At 41.9% G+C, this 21,056-nt stretch overlaps 1 protein-coding gene across 1 annotated transcript; it reads right to left on the bottom strand.

The window, feature by feature from the left end:
* Positions 1 to 207: 207 nt before the first annotated feature.
* Positions 208 to 20,689, bottom strand: wdr75 (WD repeat domain 75). Its single transcript, XM_084085311.1, has 21 exons — positions 20,554 to 20,689; positions 18,755 to 18,884; positions 18,084 to 18,149; positions 17,862 to 17,961; positions 17,413 to 17,537; positions 17,209 to 17,279; positions 16,649 to 16,765; positions 16,369 to 16,457; positions 14,575 to 14,733; positions 13,274 to 13,333; positions 12,868 to 12,983; positions 11,572 to 11,747; positions 11,098 to 11,255; positions 9,935 to 10,115; positions 7,192 to 7,286; positions 6,660 to 6,755; positions 5,918 to 6,087; positions 4,968 to 5,027; positions 4,612 to 4,755; positions 3,768 to 3,859; positions 208 to 1,012 (listed from the first exon to the last, which is right to left on the bottom strand). The coding sequence occupies exons 1-21, from the start codon at positions 20,637 to 20,639 to the stop codon at positions 808 to 810; spliced, it is 2,496 nt and encodes an 831-aa protein (XP_083941437.1). The 5' UTR covers positions 20,640 to 20,689; the 3' UTR covers positions 208 to 807.
* Positions 20,690 to 21,056: the final 367 nt, after the last annotated feature.

Genomic DNA, 21,056 nt, shown 5'->3' with positions numbered 1-21,056 from the left:
TGTCTATATGACCGGGGATACAATTGTAACTTGCGTTTCTGTACTTGTGCTTTTATACTTGTCCCCTAATAAAAATATGATCACTAAATGTACAGACTTTTTCCTGCCATTGGATAGTAAATGATGCATCAACTTCAGATACTGGTCAAGAGGATTCATTTGAAATGAGAGCTCTTCGTTTGTAGAACAAAAAACACATTACACAGCTTTAATCAAAACAGATCTATTTATTACAATACAATGTCTAGAAAAGTATGAGGGATTGTACATGTGTGTGTGTCGTATACTGTATGTCTGTCATGGGGCAGCACAATTATGGCGAGAATTATAATCCTGATTATTTTGCTCAATATTGTAATAACTGTAATAGCGATTCTGATTTCTAGGAAAAGACGTTTGTTTTAATTTTCTAAATGCCTTTGTTGTTCACTAGAACCATATCCTTGATCAAATAGTATGTAATGACCTCTGATTTTATTAAGGAGCTGGTGGCTGGTGCCATAGCAACCACCTAGTCTTCCTGGGGTCCACATAAAAAAAACATACAAACAAATGGCCTCTGATTTTATTGCATCTCTGTGTGCCTGACAGATGGGGAGAGGGGTTGTGCAGTGTTCTGGTTATTAAACCTTGTGTAACCTGGTGAGGGCAAGGTGCTACAGCCGACAAAATAAGATTAATGGCTAAGCTTCACGATGACATAATTGTGAAACATAAAATCGGATAGGATAAAACTTTATTAATCCCCCAATTCTTTGTGCAGCCCTACTATGTAAATGTGTCTGTGGTTGAGCACGGTCATGCATGTTAAGAGTCCAGGATGTTGCTGAACCAGCTGTGATCTAACTTCTTGACTTTCCTCAGTTCCCTCTCCTGGGCTTTGGTGAGGGCCGGGGGCCCACGTGACGTGGTCACTTGCTCCTGTCTTTTGGCGCTCAGCTCCATTTCCCCCTCAGAGTCCTCTTCCTCTTTCTCGCTCTCCATTTCCTCCTCTCTGGGTTCATTTTCCTCTCTGAGACCACAGGAAAAAAAATAATACACATAATGGAACACCACGAGTTAAAGGGAGTTTGGCATGATTCAGCATATTTTCCAGAGATAAACAGGAAACTACTGATTGTTCCCACATTTGAGGTCTTTTTTTTTTACCCTTTTTCCAGATTTGCTGAATCACCTTGACATTTAGTTGCATTGTGTCCGCTCATGATACCAAATGCCTCGTCAGAGTTGTCACACTTTAAGAGAATGTTCCAGGACATACAACTATACTGATATAAAGCCATTATCATATATTCATATTTGATAATATGGCAGTAATAAGATAAGCTAATCTTTATTGTCCACTATATGGAAATGCGCCTTCGGCTTCACAGTAAAACACAACATGCACAGAACAGACAACAATCAAGGACACTGTTCCAGTCAGTGTGAAACATGTTTATGAATTTAGAAAGGTTATTGCATTCAAGACAGACTTTTTGTAAAGATTCTTGGTTGCTGCAGCATGCACATACTGTAGCGTCTTCCCGGGGGTAGTTATCTGAATTCTTTAAAGAGGGGATGGACAGTATCAGACACAATTCGTCTGGCTTTTTGTTATATTATTTATAGTTTTTTAATTATATGTATATTGTAGTATTATAAGAGGGAGGGTGCACAACCAATAACTTTGTGAGGTACCGAGTCCGACTGATGGCATTAAATTATTAAAAGAAAGGAGAGGGCTGCTCCCATTTTAAGTGTTGACAATGCTAAAACATGAGTTCAGCCGCTCCTGCTATCAGCTGATAGAAGTGGCAAGCTGAGGATTCAGTGACAAAAAAAGTTCTTTATTGATTGAAACCATTTACTTTCAAGATGTCATTGTAATCAGGGAACTCACATTAGTTACCCTGCTCAATAAATCAGCATTTATAGTCAGCATAGTCATGCATGACAGGTGTCAAGGGGATAAGTCAACCAACTATTTGTATCGCTGTAAAACATACAGCTAATGGGCCTAGGCCGTGGCGTCGCGGTCTAGGCACCCTGGTTGAAAATCCTTAATAGCAGCGTGCCGCGGGTTCGCGTCCCGTTCCCGACGGCCTTTGCTGCATGTCTTCCCCCATCTCTCTCCCCATTCTTCCTGTCGTCATACTGTCACTATCCCTCTCCAATAAAGCAATAAAAATGCCAAAAAAAAATCTTAAAAAAAAAAAAAAAAAAACATACAGCTAATGGCTAAACCTTTCTTATAGTCCACGGGTTTTCAACTGATTGTGAACCAGGGACCACCACCCTGACTAAGAATCAACCTGGGGACCACTGTTGAGTTGGTTGGGGATATGGGCTAATATGAGTGCTTTGGTAACATTTAAATACTATGCATCCCATGTCATCCCACTGTTTCTCCACCAATGGTCCACAAGACTACTAGTGGTCCATGGCATAATTAGGCCTGCAGGTGATCCATGGGAAAATGTAAATAAATTAAATGTATTAAAATATATTTAAAAATATATTAAAATATATTTTTAAAACAATTCATAAGTCCATTAAATGTAAGAAAATATTTGAATTAATAGGCGTGGTGTGGGATTAAAAGCTTGAAATTAAATAATGACTGTTAAGGGCTTGATTTAATTTGTTGCACAACACTACATGCAACAAATTATATCAAGCCCAGGCTTTATTTAACTGAAATATGCGAGTGGTCCAGAGCTCAAAAAAAGGTTGAGAACCACTGATCTATTCTATTCTTTATCCAACATTCCATTAAACTCATGTTAACTGATTTACTGATTTGTATCTTATGTATGAGTGAGCAGTACACATGCGATTATATTGGCACATTTCCTAATAATGATGACTCACTCAGGCAATCCGGTACACTTCCCCTTCTTGAGATTCAAACTCCCTTTTCTTGACCTCCCAGTAACTGACAATATTATTGACACTTTATCATATGTCACCAGGTCATTTAGTGCACCGTTCCGTGGAAGAAAATAAATACATTTTTATTGCATGTGGTCAGGGACCACATGCAATACCTTCATGGACCACCAGTAGTCCAAGGACCACCTGTTGAAAACCCCAATGGGGGAAATCACAATATGATTTCCATTGTAAATGCATACCCCTCCCCTCCCCTGACCAATTCCTACTTTGTGAAAACCTAGTATCCAGTCATCACTTGGACAACAACATCATATTTTTCAGGACAACAGGATTATTATTTGGTCACTTTCCATATCTCTTCCATGACCTTCGTCATCTTGATGAAGGTCCCTATGTGACCGAAACATTGCTCTATAAAGCAGAGAACATTGTGTGCAGGCGTATGGATGTTTGTGTGAATATTTTATCTAAGGTGATTTACTCCCAGCACCACAAACCTTTATCGAGAGTGTACACGTTGATCTCTCCTTGCAAACCAGATGAAGGACAAGGCCTTCCAGCTGGAGACTCTGGCTTACAGTGACAATCCTTTTCACATCAATGTCCAACACACACAGCCCTTGATTAAGGCTTCCTGAACATTGAAAGCTCTGTAATAATAAAGACTTCTTCTCTCATATGATTGCTGTCGGGCAGAAACCTTGAATCCCCATAGTTCAAAGTTTCATTTATCAATATAAAGTATTAACAAGAGCTTGTGACTAAATAATAACTACATTGGATCCATTTGAACTGTTTTTATCTAATTTTATTTATTTAGTGAAAATGTAAGGTTTTGGACATACAAGGTTTCTACCCGACGGCAACAATAAGGCTTTCTATTAACTCACCTGGCGCCTGTGGCTGAGATGAGGAGAGAGCGAGTGAACATGGAACAGAGGACGGAGGTGGAGGGGAGCACGTGGGCGGGACCGTGGAGGAGCTGCCATGGACACAAAAAGAGATGACAAAATATCACACTGACACTGATGACTTAAGGCAGTGAGGCCTTGTCTGTTCTGAGGGAGTCCAAAATGTTTGTTTAAATATATATCTTTAATGCTTATTTTGATCTGTTTAGTCGGTAGACAAAACATAAATGAGAAGGCAGGAGATGATTGTGGAGGACACGGGACGTGTTGCAGGAACCCAGTACATTGTGATTATGTGATGCAGTATGCATGCACAACAACTGTTGTTACTTGTGCACTCAAATGCCTCATTTTCTTTACAAAAACATATTTTCATTTAAAATCCGAGATCATATATCTTGGTTATTCTGTCCTTTTCTTTTACTGTTACTCTATGATTATAATGATTTTTCTTTTTTTAACTTTGTTATTGTTTATGGGTTTATTATTATTGCTGCTACAATGTCTGAGGAACCAGACAAAATAATTGTATTCTTAAATATTCGTACACAAGATGTAACAAAACAAATCTTGAATCTTCAAACTTAACCACGTTCAACCTGGTGTCCCTATTTTGGGCAAGTCATTATAGCCAAACATTTAAAAAAAACGAAACTATTAAAAAATAAATAGTGAAAACAGCAGATCTACCAGGCTCCGAAAAAGTCACATTGTGACGCGTTGTGAGCATGTAGATCTGCTGTTTTCACTATTTTTAAGACAGGGTAGTGAGAGACAGAGAGGTTCCATGTAATGTCTTTCAGGAGAACTGAAAGCTCCTCACCTCCTTGACAGCGATGGAGGCCTGTGGGAGCTGCGTTCTCTCCGCAGACAAACTGCTCAGTGGCTCATGTTTGTCCTGCTGCTGGTTGTGTTTCCCCAGCAACAGGTAGAACGGCGTCACTGCAACACTGTCTTCAATCACCAGCTTGAGACAGAGGAAGAAGAGCCACCAGGAATGTCAGAATGTACGTTCACTGCGACCAGCAGTCAAAGAGCCTGGATTCGGAACTGGACACCGACCTACATTAACGTTTTATTTGCTTGTATGCAGGTCAGATAGGGGCATGTGAGGATCTTATATAGCCTCTATACAGACAGACGGGAGTTTAATACTCCTTGACTGAGATAGGAGCCTACCTGTTTAATAGAAGCCACCAGACGTTCTTCTTCAACTTTGGTAAGGAATGTCATCAGATCCTGGAAAGAAGAGCCCATATCAGTTAACCCATGAGTGCCATAAACGGTCCGGACCGTTTTTGAGAATCCATGCGGGGAGTGCCATAAACGGTCCGTTTATTATACGTGGGGCCCAAGTGGGGCGCTCTAACGAAACTTTGGGATCATCCAAGGAGTCTCTGAGAAGGAGAGGCCAGGTGTGGATCCATGTTAACTCCTTGACTAAAAGCTTAATATCTCCATTTCTTTTTAACGTGGTGGAAGTGAGCCGTTTTCGATCGGCGATCACTCTGCAATGGAGGATCGCGTTAGAAATATTATTGTTCCAGGCGTTAGTCGGGACCCTCCACCGTCTCGCACGCACGCTGTGTTTACATGCACTTCCGCGTCGGGGCTTCTACAGCACGAAACGTATCAACGAGTGGATGGAAGATATGCAGGCACTGAACGTACCCAATTTTAATAAACCTCTGGCACACAATGTGTTAAACACAGACACACACAGTCACTCACTCTCTCTCACACACACACACACACACACACACACACACACACACACACACACACAGTGTCACTCGCACAGTCTCACACACAAGTTAGCCTTGTATAATTACTTAGCCAGCCCAGCACATTTTAATGTCTTCAAGACCAAAATATATTTCTATATTGGTATTATAACATTTAACATGACACCGTCTTCACACATAAATCACAAAAGTCAAAGGAAATTATCAACAACTAAACCAACCTGCAGGGCTGGTTTTACAAAGTTGGCGCCTTTGACAAGACTGTAACATTCCGCGTAAATGTAAGCCTTACAGATACATTTTTTACGCTCTCAATAGTTAAATTAACTCTCTGGATTTTGCACAGAACGTGTGTTTGAGGACATGTTTGAGGTGGTGGTATACCATGTACTGAGTGAAGAAGTAGAGTTGGGAGCGGTTGAGCCACTGCAGGCTCTCCTCGCAGCTCTCCAGCATGTCGTCACGCTGGGCGAACACGGCATGCGTCACCTTCCCTGAACACAGGGCTTTGTGGGAGTACAGCGGCCGGGGCTCGCTGGGTTTAAACACAAACACTGAGACAACAGAGGAATAGGAGGAGGAGGAGGGAGACAGAGGAAAACACAGGAATGAGGAAACATTTAGTTTATGGTTACATTTAAGGAACTGGCAAAAAGAGACCATTCTTGAGGTGCTCATGTTGTTCCAAAGCCAAACGCGTGACTGACTGGTATGTTCAATGGGATTTATACTTAATTGTACGACGTATCGCACACCAAAAGTATTTACCAATACGATTTACAAGCTCACAACGCATCGTGCTGTGACGAGTTGTGAGCTTGTAGATCGGCTACATTCGGTTAGTGACACCCGTGCGCAACTAAGTATAAATCAGGCTTTAATGTCTGGAACAACACGTGCCCCTGCTGGAGTCCTAACCCAGCCAAAAGGGAAGTTAACTATATCTATTCAAGTTCATAACCTTGTGTACTACATTCTCCACTCCAGTTCAGAATATTAAACCAGGTGGCCTGTAGGGGGCCTGGTCCATCACTTGAGATCACATTCAGTGTTTCCACTTACTCTCTGACTGACATAAGTGGAATATGGGAGGTCTGGGTGGTCAGTGCTGCTGACAGAGACTTACGGTCAGTGCTGCCATCCTGACTGCAGAAGGCAGCCACGTTCTCAGATGCAGAGTCGGCTAGGAGCAGGCTCACGTCCATAGAGGTACTCCACTCCACTGCCGGGATGGACACACCGCGTAGAGAGAGAGCCAAAGAGAGAAGGAGAGTTTTATACCAAGTGAATACAAAACATTGAAATATTGCTGCCATTTACTCCTAAAGTTTATCCCAAGCTAACCTCTCCTACGTATGTGGACTATTACTGACAGCAAATACACAATTCTTATGGGTTTTGTAAGATACATTTCTCTAAGTTACAATGTAACACAGCTCTGTTCACACATTTCTTTGTTCCCCTTTACTTATACAAACTATTATTTTGTTTTGATTGTATTGTTTAAACGTATGTTTTCTCACGCAAATAAATCCCCATTGAATTGAATTGGCAGAACAGAGAGATAGGCCAAATTTCTCAAATCCTACAATACTTGTAGGGACATTTGGCCCTCACAGGTGTACACACACACGCACGCACGCCCCACGCACACTTACAGGAGCAGGTGAGAAGGTTCCAGCAGCAGAGGAGGTTTTTGGTCGTGGTTCCCAGCAGATACTTGGAGCAGCTCAGTCGGCCGAAACAAAGATCCCTGTTGGAGCACAAAAGATTATATGTTTCTCTACTGGTACTTCAGACAAAACTAGTCACTGCATTGACTAGTTTTCAATGCCTCTTATTTTTGTACACTACATGCACCCGTTTGGCCAGAATAACTTTTCAATACCTCTTAAAAACACTTAACACAGATGTATTCAAATAGTTATGCAAATACAAAACGTCCTCAATCAAACCCCTACAACATCCCAGCCATAATCTGCTGTGACCATGGCCAGGGAAGAGATACCGGAGTATCGGTAGCCATAACACCAGACTTCAGAAGAGTGTTCCTTCCTCTATATTTTATTCTCTCTTGCCTATTTTTACTTTTCTTATAATTGCAATATTGAGTGCACAGACAACAATTTCACTTACTCTTACCTTGTAACTGTAAAGTTTGATTGATTGAATTGATCCAGAATGCTGCAGCACACCTGGTCTTCAACCTGCCTACATTTTCATATGTCCTCCCTTCTGTATTCCCTTCACTGGTGATGACCTACAAGGCAATCAAGGGCATGGCCAAACCCTACCTCCAGGCTATGATCCACTCCTACAACCCTTCCTGCACACTTAGATCAGCTAACACAGGATGTATGTCTTTCCCTTCCCTATGACTGCACAATGACATCAAAAGTAAATCATGAGGTTATATTTCACAATGTAATCGTGAAACTTGTCAATTAATTCTAAGGTCTTATATGGTCGGCTGCACTTTGCTCTTGTCTCCTCACCAATTGACAAGGATGAATTAGAAATCAGAGCCTATTGATCATTTTTAACAAGATTAATGAAAACCCTGCATAGATTTTTGCATTTGGTGGGCAACAGTGACCAAAAGTGACAATTTAGCAGTCTAAAGCCGTATTTATACTTTGTGTGCAGAAATAGCTGATCGACAAGCTCACAATGCATCACATTATGACATGTTGTGAGCTTGTAGATCTGCCATTTGCAGCATGCGACACTGCCGCATAACATACTGTAATATAAATGAAGCCTAACACGAGGCACACCGTTTTCCAAAATACTAGATGTTACACACATCATACAATACATCAGTTGTCTCTGGGTAGGTCGCTCAACTCAACTCCTTGCATGTAAATGTAAATCCTGGTGGCTAGTCCACAAAGAGCCTTCCAACTACCCCCTACCAACCACCTCTTCTCACCACACATATTTCATAGGATTAGCTTGGGTGCTCCAAATGGGAACATGCAAGTCATGTGAAGTTAGTTTCGACTGGATGCTCTCACATATGAACCAACTATACAGAACAACAGGGAGGCGCTTATGCAAGGTGTGGAGGGCAGCTGTCAAAACAGCCGATTCTTAATGTCTGGTTTTCCTTTCCACCTCACCATGCTGTTACTCCTGGATTCCACTTGAGCTTCCAAGTGACACAGAAAAAGTGTTCATCTGACACTTTTGACCGCAGATGGCTGACCAAAACAACTCGTCTATGCTGGCGATGGCCATTTCTTTGCCGCATATTTTGAACACTTGGGTGTCACGAGCGATTCAGGTTTTATATTTGGGGTGTTTGAGCCATACAAAAAAACGAAGTTTACTGGGCTATCGTTAGTACGGGTGCAGATTATCCCATTACTGAGGGACCAACTTAGAAATGGGGGTTCATTTCATGAAAGCAAAATGCTGTGAAAAACCCGTCCTCCATGACCGGAGAGCCCCCCAGCTCAAAAGACCTGGCGGTTTGCCAAGGTTTCCAGACGTCCATTTAGATTACAAAACCTACAGTTTGGCCCCAATTTGAGCAGGAGGGCACCCAGCATGGTTTGACTTTTCTGTCCAGACTCTTGCATTCCCCATCTGCTGAGAGGGGGAACACTCTTGATTTCCTACCAGTAAGGTCAAAAGTCGTTTACTCCTCTAAGACACAGAGGAGCCTCTTCAGACCACAGAACTCCAAACAGTTGGTTGCTATGTTAGAGTGTGTGTGTGTGTGTGTGTGTGTGTGTGTGTGTGTGTGTGTGTGTGTGTGTTGTATATTAACCACTTTATTTGGGCGTGTCATTATAGGCATTTTCAAAAATGTTTCAAAGATAACCTATCTACAAGCTCCCTATGCGTTGCAATGCATCGTGTTGGGTAAAACGATAGTATAAGTGGGCTTAAGTGGTTACGTACTGTGGATCACTGGAGGAGGAGCCTATTTCCTGTTTGTATAGCAGGAGGAGGCAGTGAGATTTATGAGCAAACTCCATGAATAGAACTCTAGCCGCTGCATGGCAACAAGTGGCAGTTAAGTTTGCTTTTTGATTGTGTCTTTGTGTTACACTGTAAAATAATCAGGGTTAATTTAACTCTGAGAGGGCACAAATGGAACCAAATGGATCCGTGGTTCCATGTGTGCCCTCCTGCTCAAATTGGGGCCAAACTGTAGGTTTTGTAATCTTAATGGACCTCTTGAAATATTGGCCCGGTCGCCAGGACTTCCTCAGGGGGTTTTCAGGTCATGGAGGATGGTAAAAGGCTGTCACTCGTTTTTCACCCATTTTGCTTTCCTGAAATTAACCCTGATCTCTCGAGTTGCACCCTTACTATGAAATATGTGTGCATTAGGGTTAGGGTTGCCTGCATTGTGTTTGTGCGTCCGTCCATTATGTGTGGGGTCATCACCTGATGGCACCGGGTGGCTGTGACAGAGTTGTCAGGAGCTCCCAGGAGGCGGGGCTCCAGACGGTCACCACCTCCTGAAAGCTGACGGCCAATAGGGAGCCGTCGGCCGAGAAACAGCAGCGCTCTGGGATCAAGCCGTGATAGGCACCCACGAAATCACACGACCAAGAGGGCCCTTCATCTGCGCGGCCCACATGAAGAGAAAGGCAGGATTGAGAGAGACGGGGGGAGGGGGCATGGAGGGGAAGAAAGAATGAGAGAGAGAGAGAGATTGCCAGAGAGGGAGAATGAGAAAGAGATTGAGAGACAGAGAATAAAAAAGTATTCAATTGGTGGGAAAGACTGTCTCATGTCTACCGTCAGAACAGAAGCAGTCTTTATGTGAGGGTTAAGTGTTTGATTCACCCTGGGGCTATCCAGAAAAAAAAACTATTCACATAAACATTGGACATATATGTTAAATACTGTACATATGTGTGTATAAGGTGTAAAACATTGAAGGAGATGGCAAGAAAATGCATGCAAGTACAAACACAGACCACACTGGTGATTAATAATGTAGCAGCACTGTTAAAGGGATCCCTGGCTAATAAGCCAAAATGCCTTAATACATTATAATTGTAAATAAAAAACACCTTAAATATTTTATTTATTGAAGAATCTTTCACTCAATAGGGGCAATGCCCGTCGCAGGTTGATGATGTCATTTGTCCATGTGTGGTCTAGCCCTATGGAATTTATGGAATGCATGTGAAAATAAAAACAACTTAATACTTCGTAATTGACTGAAAGATTAACTGTTTCTAAAATAAATTTAAGGTGTTTTTAAAATGTTATTTCAGTTATAGAGTGCAATTATAATGTATTAAGGCATATTTGGCTTGTTAGCCAGGGATTCTTTTAAGTTTGTCCTATGATGATGGCAAGATGAGGATAACCAAATATGTTGTCATCCCATTTGATTCAAAACCATTTCTATTTTGCTCATAGAACAGGGAATGAACATGAACACTCCAAATAACAATTTGAACACTCTCAGAGTTAAATTAACAATGAGAAATATTGTATTATGAGCACAAGCAAACCAGATCCAGACCCAATGACTCAAACCCCATCTAGAGGCCAACAGCTGAGTGAGGATGGAACTGGGCTAGACGGCTTACCCTCCGAGTCTGCAGGCTCGGCCAGCTGCCAGGCTTTGAAGTGTCCGTCCCGGCTGGTGGTGACCAGCGTGGTGGTCTGGGTGTCTGTGGTACAGCAGAAGCACATGGCTGTAATCTTGGCTTCATGGGGGGCTGTGATGGTGGTGTTCAGCACAAAACTGCAAGCGAAACAAGATTATGGGAGTTAGGGACTTTTGATGTGCAGCATCCCATTAAAACAAATCCCTTGTATTTGCAGACAATATTGAACAGTGATTAAGTTCTGATTATGTTTCAAGCCTTTCCCCTCCGAAAGGTTACAGGTCACAGCCAGCGATGGGAGGACTAGTAAATGTTTTTTTGTCAAAATAGTCTTCTTTCCACCTATAGCTGGTTGGTTCAGATGCTGCAGTTTACAATTACAACTCAACGTTAAGTCCCCCGTTCTCAATGACCACCGGGAACGTTGAGACATCTTCTAGACTGTAACTGTACCTCTGGGTTTGCTCGTCGTATGACCAGAGTTTCAGACTCATCTCCAGCTCCGAGTCTTTCTGTGTCCTCTCCTCCAACGTTGCCAACCAGTCGCCACGGGCATCGAACGCTGCCTTCACCACCTCAAACTGCCGAAGACCAGACTGGTGGATGTACTCCTGCTGCACGATGTCCAACTGTAGAGGAACACAGCACAACAGTCTACTTCTACAACATGACTCATAGCTTTTTAGCATTTTAATTTGGTCTTCAATCCTTTTTTATTTATTTTTTATTCAGTTAGGCCTAAGCAATTAATCAAATTAATTCTATTAAATCTGAATTCATGTTTTTTTTATGACTGGTAAAATGTCTGAATCAACAGAACGGACACCCGCACTAAAGTTCACCTGAGGATATTTCAAGTAATTGAACAGCAATTAAGAGTTTTAAGATTAAGACAGGAAGTGCAGATGGGAAGTCAGGGCATATTATATGACTAATAAAATACAGTCCAAGTACCGTACATGTTTGAACTTTCAGCCCTACAAACCACCTCACAACACGTGACTGTGACATTTCCAGGTACTGAAATCTCAGTACACTTGTAAAAAACGCACGTGAGACCAATAAAGGCTTCTAGCCATAAGCTACCTAATTTACAAGTTGTAAAGCATATTGTATGATGAAAGTCTAGTCACTTTCTAGCTTATTCAACATACTACTCTGAAGTGTAGTGGGACATTCACCTACAGTACCACAAACTCGCTGCCTGACCAGCCACATGATCTAAGTTATGTACGTAGTCTTACTGCCATTATGTGACATGGTATCTGCAATCATGCAGCTGTTTTTTTTACCACTTTCAACCTGATGTCCCTATTTTGAGTATGTGGGCAAGTTTTCAAAAATAGCAGATCTACAAGCTCCCAACGTCCGGCTACACATTGGGAGCTTGTACATCCATTTATTTTAAATCTTTCAAAAGGTTACTTGTGTTTATTTCTTTTTATTTGTTTGCTTAAATGTTCTCCAATAGAAACTTTAATAAAAAGGTTTTTCAAGTAGATTTCAAGATTTTGCAATTCAATCGTTTTCTTTTTTTCCCCTTTTTACAAAATATAGGTCAAACATCAGTACTCTGTGGCATAGGGTATCCATTGGGATCTAAGGTAGATGCCTACTGCACTACAAAATCTACATCAGCTGGATTTTTCTGCAACATCCCAGGGTACGAAATGTGAGATCCTGCTGTTAGTTTGCACAGTTTATGTACTTGATGAATATAGTGATTTATTATATTGCTATACTGCTTACATTGTACAGCTGCTTGTCTCTCTGGAGAGAGTAGAACTGTAGGTGGCCTGGTTTGCCGTTGAGCACCAGGGCTTTGCTCCGTGGGTCCATTATCAGTTCCGTCCTGACACACTCACCTGGAAGAGAAGAGGTTGGAGTTCTTTTTTTTGTCTTATTGTAAACATTTAATTCTGCCTGCATCCCAAATTGCCCATGGTGGATAATAAACATCTGGAGTGATTTCCCTCCATATCACAACCACAGATTATATTTGGCATCAATGGACAGATGACAGCACAAAAATGCAGCACTTTCAAACAGCAGGTAGATCTCCAGGAATTGTAGAGATCAAAGATTATTTATGGTTCCATGCAGACATGTTTTGTATGTACAGAGAACAGCTGTTGAACGTTGAGTCGACTCTCACCTTTGACCAGGCCTTGAATGACAGCAGACACTTTGATAGCGTTCTGAATGATGGTAATTTCTGGAAGAAGAGGAGAGGCACAGTGGATAAAAGGATGCACTTAATTCTCTTTGACCACTTTCAACCTAGAGTCCCTAATTTGGGCATGTCATCATAGGTGAACATTTCCCAAAATCTTCAAACATTTTCAAAACATTTCAAACATTATATACTGCATATATTTTTTCCAAAATGTTCATCAATGGTTAAAATAGCAGATGAGATCTACAAGCACAACACATTGCAATGTGACACAGTGTGAGCTTATAAACTGCCTATCAGGCATAGCAGTGGCAGCCATTTTGTGGTGCCACAGATAGAAAACCTCATCATTTTTCCCATAGAGATTTCCAAAAATATTTATATGAATTATTTATAAGCCTGGTGCCAAGCCATCCAGGCTCCTGGTGAATCACGACCATAAAACATTTGATTCTGTGTCAAAAGAATATTTGAAAACAGCAAACAAAAGTGTATTTATTAAATATAGAATATAATATAATTAAATATTCAAACATTCTTTGACGCAGAATCAAATGTTTTATGGTCATGATTCACCAGGAGCCTGGGTGGCTTGGTTCCAGGCTTAAAATAATTTATATAAATATTTTTCGTAAATCTCTATGGGACAAAATAATGCGGTTTCTATCGGTAGCACCACAAAATGGCCGCCACTGCTATGCCCTATTTTTGTTATTTGTCATGACGGAGCATATAGGCCAGAGATTAAATGGGGAATGAGCACCTTCACACCAGTTGTGAGATTGAACACTTCCTTCAAAGTAACCTGCAGGTGTGCAGTGTCCTCTGGTGGACACATTTGCAGACAGCGTCTGTCACGACCACAATAGTGTTGAAGCTCAACTAAAAATACATTCAAGGAGAAGTCGCTGCCCAATTTTCGCACTCACATTGGGTGCACTTGTTATGAGGACTGGTGCACTTGTTATAACGCATTGACTGTGTTATTGTAAACCAGGGGTCTTCAACGTTTTCAGGACCCCCTAGCCGAGAGAGATGAAGCAGGGACCCCCCTATATTGTATTAAATATAGTATTGGCTAAAGTTGGGATGCTAGGATGCTAAGAAAAGGGATGCTAGGGTTCAAGTGGTTAATGCAAAAACAAAATCATATCACACGAAGATTTGGCAGACCCCCTGTAGTAACTCTGAGGACCCCCTAGGGGTCCCTGACCCCCTGTTGAAGACCCCTGTTGTAAACCATTCCAACTGCGCGCTGAACAAAATCTCTGGCTCCTCACTGTTGTCCTCATGAGAGGTGCAGAAGAGTGATCCATCTGGTGAGACTGCGATGTGCGTGATGGCAGCACCTAGACGGGGCAGGAAGTCCTTCTGGTTGTCCTGGCCGTAACGCCACTGAACCAGCACCGACTCGATGCCTCCGCTCAGCAGGTTAGTACCTGGCAGAAAACAGTGCAAGAAATACAAATAGTTGAACAGGGTAGGAAAACGTTCTGCCGCAGTGGCTGGTTGATTTTAACATTGATCTTTCCTTTGGTGAGATCGTTTCATGAGCTCCCTGGTTTAATCTCACCCACACAAATAACTTGCTTGTCGTTTTTTTTAATAATTCCATACCATGTGTCTAGTTACAACACCAAATTCACACCAGCAGCTTCAAGCGAATGTTCATAGTGCAGACATTTGCAAAATGCAATAAAATGTCCATTGTATGAGTGACCTTCTCGTAAAACGAGTTGTGCTCCAGCTGAGTGCCTGGGCCTGGCAGCATAGCTCACAGACAGGGAGAAGTACAGACACATGATGGTCTCTGGCAGCTCGTTTGTAAACGATTCATATATTTTATTAATTAATCAGTCTTTATTAATTTCACACCTACTGTGGCGATCTGCGCCTTTAACACTGCTCCCTACGTCACCCGTTCCCACGCCTCTCCAGGAAACTATGAATGAATCAAAGGGAAGATGGCGCGGACTACGAGCCGGCTCCTGTCAAACACAGGTGGTGTCGTGTCCTGAGATTCCCTCACGCTATTAGCCTCCCTCTGACCCGCTAAACAGTCCGTTTGTTTGTAGACCACGCTGTGGTGTAATCGGAGACGTGGATGGTGGTCGTCTACCCGTCGGAGCACTGCTGCTGTTGTGTCCTCTGCTCCAGTCCTCGTTACGGGAGGTAACACCGGTTTATGACAGCTCGCCGCCAACGCTAAAGTGAATCACCCCGAGGGGTTTATGATGAGGAAACAGACCTACATCACCACTCTGTAAGGAGATTCACAGCGTCCTCCTGACTGTGAGTGACTGACAGTGACGTTTTGACTGACTTGTTTATTTTACTGCGGAGGTGGACATTTAATGAACGTTTCGTTTGATCTGCGCTACAGTGTTTTGCGGTAATGAACATTTGTTTGATCTGTATCTGAACATTACCTTTTGGAATTGTGATATTGTACTGAACACTGACTGGGGGGTTTTGGGGAATCAAATTTAATACACTGTTGGCAAACGAGTTACTCTGTGTGTGTGTATTTTCTTTATGATTTTCTATGGTATTGTGTGTTGATTGTTTGTTTCAGGGGTTGATATAATATTTTGTCAGTCCCTTGTACGGTTGTTTGTGTATTATTATTTAACCCTTTTTGTCAGACTGGGACTCTGACTGGTACCCCGGCAGCTACCCCAGCAAACTGCTACACTACAACTTAGTTTGAAACTTTGTTATCGATAATCGCTACTTCTAGTTTATTTGTATAGCACATTTCAACAGCAAGGCAATTCAAAAGTGCTTTACAATATTAAGCATTAAGACATTAATATATCAAGACGGCACCACAGAAACGGACTACTGTGAGGATGAGTGTATGCACCTAGTCCAAACCTAGTTCAGAGCACAGCGTGCTTGTGGTTGGCTGCTTTTTGCTAGCTCCGCCTCCTGCTATGGTAGCGGCCACTTCTCTCCATAAACAATGCATTTAACCTTACCGCATTCTCAGAACATGGCAGCGAAATACAGCTGCTGGTGTGAATTCAGCGTAAGGCAGAGAGTGAGGCAGTACTAGTGGTTGTCATGTGTACCTTCTGGACTGAAGCGTAGTGCTTTGACAGCACTGTGGTGCCAATGGAGGGTAGAGTATGTGTACTCTTTGCGGTGGTCAAAGTTTCTCCTGGAGGACAGGTACAGAGACATACATTGAAATCACACATACAGCGCTATATACACCTACAAGAGGAAATGATAAAGTTACAATAGAAAAGACAATGAATAAAATGCTTTAACAATAAATGCTGTAAAACCAAAATCCTCTTTTGGAACAATAAGTGTCAAACTTGAGACTTGTGTTCTAATTTCACTCACCACAGGCGGATCTTGCCATCCTCATGTCCAGTAGCAATGCAGTCATCTTTAGGATGACAAGAGACACATGTAAATGTGTTCTTGGCTCCCTTCTTGGAATTTACACTTAGGGGAAATCTATTGGCGAGAAAAGACATAATGGCTAAGAAGTGGCTAAGAAGGGTAAGGCACCCTACATTTGAATCAAGTGATCCAATCTCAATGTGCCCATCTAGTATAGGCTAAAGTAATCTTGACAGTATTACTGGGAGAGGTGTGGTAATGTCATTTTTGCCATTGTAATTGGATGATTTCACTACAGTGAGGAACACATCGCACAGTCTTCACGGATAGACACGTCGTGCAAACTAGCTCCTAATGTAAATCCACCCCCAAATGTTATGGACTGGTTTAGTATCGAATGTTTATCATTTGTAGAGACAGACACCCCACCTCTTACAGACCCACGGTCATAATTGATCATCAAACTTGAAAATGATGTTTTGATAGTATTACCCTATCATTATTGTACCTGAAATGTGTCTAGCTGAGTCAATTCAACAGTGGGTACCATTACTCACCTATAAAACTTCTGCTTCTTGAAGAAGTACACCTGCAGCAGCAAGCCTTTAGCTGAAGCAATATATTCACCCTGCAAGGATGACAGGTTTTGTAAACCACTGGCATATAATGTATTTTAAAATGTCCCTCTTTTCAAGTGAGTGTCCATCACATTTAAAGATTAATTCATGATGTTATTTCAGAGCAGTCAGTGGTGTACAAACCCCTCTGCCAATGGAGATGGCTGCCGGGTCAGAGCCGACATCAGGGAGCACTTCAGACATATCTGTGGCGTCCACTACTTGCTCTGTGCTCTGAGGCAGCTTAATGGCCACCAGCTGGAACATCTCTGCAAGGAATGATGGGATTTGATGTTTTTTTCTTGACCGTGTGTTTGGGAAATAGTTCACACTAAGTTGGTGTTTGTAGTTGTGGGGAGAGACGAGTGCATGACCACTTAAGCCCAATATACTTTTCTTTGTAGGATAAAATGTATAATAGCGAAAATAGCCTACAAGATCACAACAGGTGGGAGCTTGTAGATCTATTTGCTATTTTTTATATAATATAATGACATGCTCAAAATGTGGACGCCAGGATGAAAGTGGTCAAGTCTCTCTATTTCTGTGTGTTCTTAATACATGTATTCAATGTAATTGAGGGTCAAACTTACCAACTCTTTTCTCACTTGCCATTGGAACAACAAGGAAAACAACCCCAGCATGCTTTGCAGAGGTATAGATGGAGTAGACGGGGTATCCAATGACAAATGTCTGGAAAAGATCAACATAACTGTCACACAGACTGTCTGGGGGGACTTATTAAAATATAATTCATAAACGGAAAACAATAGTGGAGACAGTGGGGAGTAATTTGTGAGATAATTCATCCATACCTTGATAAGGATACCATCAGTGAAGTCCCACAGCCTGATAGTGCCATCTGCTGACGAAGAGTATGCCTGCAAAAAGACACAGTGACGATCGCTGGGTAAAGTTTTTTTTTTAGAATGCAGTCCAAAAAATATATTACAATAGGTGTAGGATAAAAAGCAAACAGTGAAATTGTTTGCTTTTTGAAATTGTTTGCTCCGGTGCCTGTGTGGATATTCTTTTATCTTTCCTAAATTCAACTGTTTACCATGCAGGGTGATGTTGGGAAACACTATATATCGACCCCACTAGGTTGTAAGATATTCATGTGTAATTACTGGTCATTGCAGCCTTAAAATTTAAATAAAATAATTCTGTAACTACACTTGTACTACTTGCTCTATCATTTAATGTGTACACTATCTCACACATATTTATAGATTCTGTTTCAGTTGGTACTGACTTTCTGGTACTAACTCCTGTAAATAAAACTATGTTTCATTTTATATATAAACATCAGTCGCTCCATTACGCCACAAATGCAAACGGTTTGCTGGACCACAGACACAGAGTTGAACGGTTAGGGGAACCAGTCAGTACGTTTTGAATGAGGGACTATTAGTTTGTTATAAGTTAACAGTCCTAAATCTCAATGCAAGATGACACCTCCTCCTGACATGAGGATTTGACGAACCTGAAGATGGTTGGAGGGGTTGAGGACAATGCCTGTCACCATGTCTCTGTGGCCCTGCAGATCATGGATAGACTCTTCTGTCTGTGTGCTGAACACCTTCACACACTCCCCTGAGGGAACCAGTAGGAACCTTGACATAAAATGAGCAAAACAATTATCTGTCAGTTGTCACATACATAGATTTGATTAATGATTTAGTTATGAATCTCGAGGTCATGTATGCATGTTAAGTCTTGATGGAGTGGTGGGTAGTGTACTGGGTACTGCACAGCAAGTTAGCATGGTAAGTGGTTCTTCTCAAAGTGTGGTCTATTTATGAGGGGTCCTTGAGTTGATATGGTTCCAGGGGGTCCCCAGCAAAATGATTAAAGGTTTAATTTCGCTATTATTTCACTGGCTAGAACTTAACCCAATGACAGAATGTATAAGAATGACTATTCAGTGAATAGGTTTCATCCTCTCCAGTGTTATCTCCCCAGTCCCACCTATACAGTATATAGACAGCGGTAGAATTATGCACTAAATCTAATCTAAAAATACAAATGTTGTTTTATAGGGTCCCCGGCTCCCTGCTGGCACAAAACCTTTTCAAATGGGTTTGGGCGACCTAGTACAGTACATATCAATATACAGTGTAGGGGTCCCTGACATGAACATATTTGAGAACCATTGTAGTAAACAACCAGTAGTGTAAAGTAACTAACTACATGTACTCAAGTAGATAATATTATACTTTTACTCCGCTACAATTATTGGACAGCTTTAGTTAATAGTTACTTTGCAGAGTTTAAATATTATTACAAAACATACATTAACCACTTTAGCCCTATATAGACTTTGGCTATTAGAAAAAAAGCCAATCTACAAACTCGCGACGCGTTGTGAGCTTGTAGATCGGCTATTTTCAAACGATTTTACACATTTTGAAAACATGAAATGGAAGATTTCGGCATAATGAGTACTTTTCGTACTTTAAGTATATTTTGATGCCAATACTTTTGCAGTCTTTTACTCGAGTACATTTTGAATGCCAGACTTTTACTCGTAACAGAGTATATCTACGTTGTGCAATTGATACTTTAACAACATGTGTACAACATGTGAGTACTCCTTCCACCACTGTAAACAACATTCACACCCGGGACTCCCCCATTTCTTTGGTAGCCTGGGCAGCATTCCATTTTCGGGTATATGATCCGGTGTGAAAAAAAGAAAAAGTGGCCGGATAGGCAGAACCGGAAAGACGTCTCACCCCAAAATAGGTCCGTGCTAATAAAATCCTTGATACGGCATTGTTTAGCTTATTTTTTAAATGTAAATGTGCGTGCACTATCCGGAGACTATTTAGCGTCGGTATTATCCCACGGGGAAATTCTATTCCATTTAAACCGCAAAACCGGATAGGCAGAACCGGAAAGAGGATTCTTTTTTCATTTTTTTTTTCAGTAGGCGTGGTCTAGACCGGATCATATGTTGTCTTCTGGAACGCAGACCAGGCTTTCCTCCGAGGTGGAAAGACTGGTGATGCGAGGTTATTTCTTTGGTGCTTCGCCCAGGTGGGCGTGGATACGTGCCTAAACACTAAAAGGATGCCTCAAAACCACGCCCATCTGGTCGAAACACCAAAGAAAGAGGCTCTCCCGTTCACACACACACCAGCCGCAGCCGGCATTAGCGGCTAACTGCTAGCATTAGCATGAGCACGTAGTAGCTCATATAACGTTGACTTGAAAACAAGGCAACGTTTCGCCGTCTCTGCGTTTGTTGACACAACTCTGCTCAACACGACACACACATACCTGGAGTCATGGGTGATGACAGGCTCCCGGTGGTTGATTTTGCTGCCGCCTCGGTGAACCACGCGGATCTCGCCGTGTTCCACCATGTTTGTTTCTTTTTTCAATCTCAACTACGACCCTTCACCCCCGACCTCAGCTCTGAGGGGGTTTTGTTGCTGCAATCTGTGTGATGTCGCCCACTGGTGTTTAAAAATGGCGTTGGCCGACGGTTTTCGCGTCTGTTACTAGTACCGAGGTGGAAAGACTTTGATGCGAGGTTTAGTTACTAGTTGCGTGACTGCGTGTAGTAACAGACGGGATTAAAACACTTCTTTATTGAAAAATATGGACTAATTCATTGCAAAAATACACTCCGGACACCTAGTTAACATTTGGGGCAAGCGGGTAAGCACCTTATTTTGCATTTGTACATGTTCGGAGAAATACGGGCTTTACTGGTGACATTGCAGGGCAATTGAGGGGGTGGTCTAAAGCATTGGTACTCAAAGTGGGGTACTTGAGGG

The sequence above is a fragment of the Gymnoscopelus microlampas genome (assembly GCF_963454915.1).
Source record: "Gymnoscopelus microlampas genome assembly, chromosome: 17".
NCBI lineage: Eukaryota > Metazoa > Chordata > Actinopteri > Myctophiformes > Myctophidae > Gymnoscopelus > Gymnoscopelus microlampas.
The sequence above is the reverse complement of the archived record's forward strand: the minus strand, read 5'-3'. Positions and strand labels throughout refer to the sequence as shown.